The 6922-nt window shown below is 41.3% G+C and overlaps 1 protein-coding gene across 2 annotated transcripts; it reads left to right on the top strand.

Annotated features, from left to right (window-relative positions):
- Positions 1-1461: 1461 nt before the first annotated feature.
- Positions 1462-6186, top strand: LOC147891015 (pentatricopeptide repeat-containing protein At5g27110-like). 2 transcript variants are annotated; one of them, XM_087389895.1, is made up of 3 exons: positions 1462-1709; positions 1846-1952; positions 2076-6186. In XM_087389895.1, the coding sequence occupies exons 1-3, from the start codon at positions 1632-1634 to the stop codon at positions 5212-5214; spliced, it is 3324 nt and encodes a 1107-aa protein (XP_087246021.1). In that variant the 5' UTR covers positions 1462-1631; the 3' UTR covers positions 5215-6186. The 2 variants fall into 2 exon arrangements, with proteins under 2 accessions (XP_087246021.1, XP_087246022.1); XM_087389896.1 differs by having other exon boundaries at positions 1660-1709; positions 1846-1930.
- The last annotated feature ends 736 nt before the right edge of the window (positions 6187-6922 follow it).

Below are 6922 nucleotides of genomic sequence, written 5' to 3'. Positions count from 1 at the left end.
ATTTGACATTGGACTAAATCTTATGCACTAGATGTTCTTGTTTCCACCTCTATAAAAAAAGTCACCTAACCATTTCTAATCTATGGCCTTCTAAGTGGATTTTATTGATTTCTTGCAATCTTTTGGGAATAGTAGGAACTAGCTCAAATGAGTAACTTTTCTACCAGTTCTTGGTTTTATGGCACTTTGCACATCATTGAGCATTTGGCTTCTAAAACTCACTTATCTTTGTACTTAGATATACTATGGTAATGTTTCATTTTTTCTTTCATTTAGGCAAGATGAGCATTTAGTCATAAAATAAAGTCCCGCTTTTCTTCAATTATGATGACCTATGACCTTCATGTGAAGACTCCCTAGCTCCACATGGAAGCACTTGTATGGACCCAATTATGCATACTGTAGGCTCTCATTCTACAAATTTTGAGGGATAGAGATATGTAGCAAATTGTTCATTATTTGCAATAAAATTCTGTCAAGGACACTAAATCAATTGCCATATCAAAACTTGGGTTGGGTGTTCAAGATGGAAGAGATTCATTAGGATGGGTCAATCCTGCTCACTAGTTTACCTCCATAATTCATTTGAAAGTCCATAATTATTTCCTTCTAATGTTTGGATAGGTCCTCTGAATCATTTCATAGCAACTTGAATTATTGAATTGCATTCTAAACCATTAGTATTTTACATACACTTGGGAAATCCATTCATCATTCTCATTCTTTGGGATCTCATAATAAAGACAATGAAAGGCCTAAATATAGTAAAAGAATATAGCTTTCCCTCACCAAAAAAATTCTTATTAACATAATTTGCAAAAGGTTCAACAAAATCAAAGCAACAAAAATCAACTTTTACCCAATCGATTACATCGACATGAGATGGGGCCCTTAGACTTTTACCTTTTTGCCCTAGGTGGCCTACCCAGGCCGGGTGAAAATAAATACTAAGGACGTGAAATCCCACCAATTATTTTGTGCCAACGAATCCCCGTGTGTGCCTATGTGTGAAACTTTCCTTAGGCCGGATTCACACCACCTGGCGGCCATCCTCCAAAATTGTAAGTGAAGGGCTGCCGTCCGCGTTCGGCACATGAACGCCACCCTCTCAATGGCCAACTCCTCCAACCGCTACATGATTTTCCTCCGATGGAGCTACACCAATCACATGTTGGAACTTTATAAAACATGACGGCAAAGTGGTGTGAACCACTCCCATTTTCCAATTCTATTTCCTCCTCCATGGGGGGCACAAGTGCTTTGAACCCACCCTTAGTAACAATCACTCTTTCTAGTTGGAAGTGAAGTAATACAAATAAGCGCATCTTCCAATTCTTGGAGGTACTTGGAACGCAACCATAGTAACATTCTTACTATTGCATAGTAACACTGATTTTATTGGAAGCTGAGAGATGTGCAATAATACAAGTACGCACGAGATGAGAGACAAATACGCACGAGATGAGAGACAGAAATAGAGCACTAGATAGATTGGGTATTTCGATCTGTGTACAATCATGAATATTTGGCTCAGCTGAGTTGATCTTAACCTTCATATCCGACTATTCCAACAATTTTCACTTCTCTTAGTACCATGCCCAGACGCCCTTTTACGATCCTCGCACGTAGTTATGGCAGTGGCAGTGCACAAGTTATGGCCAAAGTGTGTCGTGGACCCTTTTAAAAGTTGCGACAGTAGGCTCTACAAGGTGAATGTTAAATTTGTAATTTCAACTGCTTGCTTGCTCAGTGCATCGCTCTTAATTTGGCAGTGATTGTCATGTGTATGGCATTGCCACAAAAGGCTAATGTTTTTCAATCCCTCTTGCTGATATAATGTAACAGAAAAATGTAAGCTTCCGAGAACCATTTGCTTGTGACGTGAAAGTTCGAACACTGTACAGATTCTGTTCTGCCATGGGTATCGAAGGTCGTACAAGAGACTGTACAAGGTCTTCTCAACATATTGCAACGATTTTTGAAAAGCATGAATGAATTAAGTCTGACCTAGGAACGAGAGGCGTCTGAAGTTGAATCACAGTTCTAACGCTTGCAGTGTTCTTTTTCTTATGCAGGTTCGCTTTGAAGGACAACTCATTTGGATATTTGAAAAGTCTCTGTGACGATGGGCGACTCGTAGAGGCATTTCAGGCTATAGATTCTTTGCATAAGCAAGGAATTCTTGTATCAGTCAACATTCTTTTCTGTTTTCTCCAGGTGTGCATCACCAAGAAGGACTTGGCATTAGGCAGGAAATTGCATCGCCTGATAACAAGGATTGGATGCGAATCAAATGCTTTTTTAGCAAGTCATCTAATACGCATGTTTACCGTCTGCCAGAGCTTGTCAGAGGCTAGACAGGTATTTTTCAAACTTCCTAGACCAACTGTATTTACTTGGACTGCGATCATCTCAGCTCATGTGAAGCTTGGACAAAATGACGCAGCTTTCATGTTCTATGACCAAATGCAGTGGTCAAGCTTAAAACCAGATAGACATATCTTTGTCTCTGTCCTCAAAGCATGTTCCTGTGAAGCAACCCTTAGACAAGGCAAAAAAATTCATGTTTGCATCTTTGAACATGGTTTGGAGTTGGATGTATTTGTTGGGAACACTCTTGTGAGCATGTATACCAAATGCGGAAGCATTGATAATGCACACCACGTTTTTGAAAGGCTTCCAAATAAAGACTCAGTAACATGGAATGCAATGATTTCAGGATATGCTCAGCATGGGCATGGAGAGTATGCTCTCCAGTTATTTCAGCAAATGCAACAGCATGGCTTGGAGCCAACCCAGGTCACATTTGTGTGTATATTGAAAGCGTGTCCAGGTGTAGGAGCTCTAGATCAAGGCAAGCAGATTCATGGTCTCATTATAAAGTATGGTCTGGAGTTGGATGCCTTTATTGGAAATACCCTCATAGACATGTATGCAAAGTGTGGGAGCCTTGAAGATGCACGGATGGTGTTTGATAACTTGCAGAAGCAAGATGTGGTGACATGGAATACAATGATTGCCGGATATGCCCAGCATGGGTATGGTAAGGAGGCTCTGCAACTATTCCAGCGGATGCAAAGAGAGGACATGAAACCAGATGATGTCACTTTTATAAGCATCCTCAAAGCATGTGCAAGTGTGACAGACCTAGATCAAGGGAAGTTAATTGAAGCCCACATTAGTGAAAGTGGATATGAATTGGAATTATTTGTTGCAAGCAGCCTCATAGATATGTACGCCAAATGTGGAAGCATTAAGGATGCACGGAGGGTATTCAACAAGTTACCAAATCGTGATGTTGTAACATGGAATGCAATGATTGCAGGTTATGCCCAGCACAATTCTTATCAAGAGGCTCTCCAACTTCTCCAGGAAATGCAGCAGGATGGTGTGGAGCCAGATCAGGCCACGCTTGTCTCTGCCTTGAAAGCTGTTTCTAGTGTGGCATCCACATATCAGTGTAAGCTGATTCATGCTTGGATAATAGAAAGTGGTTTCAAGTGCAATGCTTTTATTGAGAATACCATCATTGACATGTACACAAAATGTGGGAGTATGGAGGATGCACGCAAGCTGTTTGATGTACTGCCACATCAAGATATAGTGGCATGGAATGCAATGGTTGCAGGATATGTACAGCATGGGAAAGGTAAGGAAGCTCTCCAGATTTTTCAGGAGATACAACAGGAGGGGATAAAACCCGACGAGGTAACATTTATTGGTGTTCTGAAAGCATGTTCCAGTTTGGGAGCCTTAGATCAGGGCACTCTCATTCATGGCCTAATTATTGAATGTGGCTGTGAGTCAGGTGCACTTGTTGGGAGCATCCTGGTCGACATGTATGCCAAGTGTGGGAGTATTGAAAATGCAGTAAGGGTGTTTGACAAGCTGTCAAAGCAAGATGTGCTGACATGGAATGCGATGATTACAGGGTATGTTCAACATGGGGACAGTCTGGCTGCTCTCCAAATTTTCCACCAAATGCAACAGAAAGCTGCTGAACCAAACCAAATTACCTTTGTTACGGTTTTGAAAGCATGCTCTAGCTTAGGAGCCATAGAGCAAACGAAACTGGTTCATGTTCTCATCCTCAAAAATGGTTTTGAGCTGGATATCTATATTGCAAGCACTCTTATTGATGCGTATGCCAAATGTGGAAACATTGACAATGCGGTCAGTGTGTTTAGAGAGTTGCCAAAGCGTGGTGTGGTAGCATGGACTGCAATGATTGCAGGGTACATTGAGCATGGGCATGGCCAAAAGGCTCTTCAACTCTTTCAGGAAATGCAACAGGAGGGCATAGAGCCAAACGAGGCCTCGTTTGTGTGTATCCTGAAAGCATGTGCCAATATAGCAGCTTTGGACCAGGGCAAACTAATTCACAGCTGCATCTTGAGAAATGGCCTTGCATCGAATGATAAAGTTGGCAGTGCCCTTATTTACATGTATGCCAAGTGTGGTAGCCTTGAGGATGCATGTGGGGTGTTTGACAAATTGCCAAAACCGGATGTGGTGACATGGAGTGCGATGATTGCAGGGTATGCTCAGCATAATGACTCCTCGATGGCCTTGCAACTTTTTGAGAACATGCAAAAAGAAGGTTTACAGCCCGATGTTGTGACATTTGTTTCTCTCATCTCAGCATGCAGCCATGCGGGCTCAATGGACAATGGCTGCCAAATATTTAAGACAATGGAAGAATACAATGGCATGTTACCAATTGTAGACCATTATAACTGCATGGCTGACCTTCTTGGGCGTGCAGGACGCTTGAGTGAGGCAGAGGATTTGCTACAAGCTTTTCCATTGTTATTCAGTAATGTGGGCTGGAGGTCCTTGCTTAGTCATTGCCAAACACATGGTAATGTGGATCTAGGAGGAAGATGTTTTGATCATCTAGCCACAGTGAATGGGGAAGCTGCCACTCCATATATGATCATGCTAGCCACATATGCCCATGCTGGCATGTGGAAGGATGCAGACAGGATAGAAAAACTGAGAACTGCTGCTAATGCATGGAAGCAACCTGGGAAGGCCTCTATTGAGGTGGACAACAAGGTGCATGATTTTTTAGTGGGGGATAGAAGCCATCCATTAAGTGACAATATTTATCAAAAGTTAGATCGGCTGCTTGTGACATTAAATAAAGAAGGATACATGCCATGGTGCAACATTGTGTCACAGGCCATTATACCTGCAGTCAGATCTGTTTGACCAGTTCCATTACTGCTCAGTAATGTGGGGTGGAGATCGTGCTTCAGTCATTGCCAAACATAATTTAAAGACAAAAATTACCATATCTGTCATGTTTTTCAATGGCACAGACTGTTGGGTTTTAATACGGAACAAACATCCTTGTATCAGCATGTAAAGAGATGGAGACAAAACAGGGCTGAGAACAAGTGGAAGATGGACGGGATCAAATTGCACTGGGAAGCAGAAGCTCACAGCTATGCAATATGCGATAGATGACTGTGACAATGAAGTGAGGAGAGTACATGCCATATTGCTATGTGGCTATCATGAAGATTTATGTCTCAATTGTATGTGGACAAGGAAGATGGATTGTGCTGGAAGAAATATTCTGTATCTTTTGAGGTTGCCATGATATCTGAGTACAATGCTGGCAAAACGATATCCAAGATGATGAATCATGCAACAGATGAACAATGCCGTTATCATTTCAAGGATAATGCCACAACAGTTTGTTCGCCCATCAAAAGGCAGATAATGGCGGCAACAGATGAATAAAGCACTCATTGTTTCAAGGATAATGCCAAAAGAGTTTATATAGAGGTTGGCCATCAAAAGGCAGATGGCGACTGCAACAGATGAATAAAGCCCTCATTGTTTCAAGATAACGCCAAAAGAGTTTATATAGAGGTCGGTCATCAATAGGCAGATTCCTCTCCAGGGTTGGTGCCTTGTAAATTTATAGAATACTTTCTTTATGATTTGTGTGGAAGAGAACCACACTCACCCACCTGATTTTATACGGACAGGATGTCCTAGCATCCCTTTTTGGGATTTGAACCCAGTGGTGCTCAGGGAGGCAAAGATCAACCTAGCTTATTATTGGCTGGTTATAATTCTTCTTAATTCTTCTTAGACATAATCAATTATGTGGTCTTCACCAACATGTGATCGGTTAATCATGGCCAGGTTCATAGGCATGATGAATTTGATTGGGGGGATATGCTTCAGAATTTTTGTTAATAAAGCAATGCTATATTTTTTTGTTTAGGATATTTATATTCATACAGTGTTTTGTTCATACGAGACCCATATTTATATTTATATTCATACAGTGTTTTGCTCATACGAGACCCATATTTATATTTATATTCATACAGTGTTTTGCTCATACAAGATCCATAGTGAATGGAAGACTCGGCAAAATGTTGCATGGAATGGCACCGAGCGAGGCAGGCATTCTAGAGGATTCATTTTGTGAGTTGTAGTTGGGGACGCCTAATTATATGTTTGGTCAGGCTACCTTACTCAGTAATGTGGGTTATTTCTGGTTAATACTAATGGCGCTTATGTGCTTGGTGTTGTGTTTCATTTTACTTGTCAAAAGCGTAAATATGTTAGGTTTGATTTTGATATGATGATTCATTCAATTACTCATTACTAACATTATAGGGCGTCTTGAGTAGTCACTACAGATGATGGGAACAAGAGGATAGAAAGGTGAATAAGTGGTCAGAAAGAGGAATAAGGCAAACTTGCCATGTGTTGGGTTTTCCTTAGAGAAGAGCTACCTCCTTGCACATGCCACTGTACAAAGATCTCACTAATGTCAAATGCACCCCTGCACTTGGGTATGACACACTAGCTACATCAACAAGTGCTAAGTAGATCCCCAAATAGGCAATTTTGTCGTATCCCATGACCCCTTTGTGAGCCCAAGTCTAGGAAC

This window comes from Dipteris shenzhenensis, chromosome 18, assembly GCF_047967505.1.
Source record: "Dipteris shenzhenensis isolate YYH24624 ecotype China chromosome 18, Dip_SZ_1.0, whole genome shotgun sequence".
Classification (NCBI taxonomy): domain Eukaryota; kingdom Viridiplantae; phylum Streptophyta; class Polypodiopsida; order Gleicheniales; family Dipteridaceae; genus Dipteris; species Dipteris shenzhenensis.
This window is presented reverse-complemented; position numbering and strand designations above follow the sequence as displayed.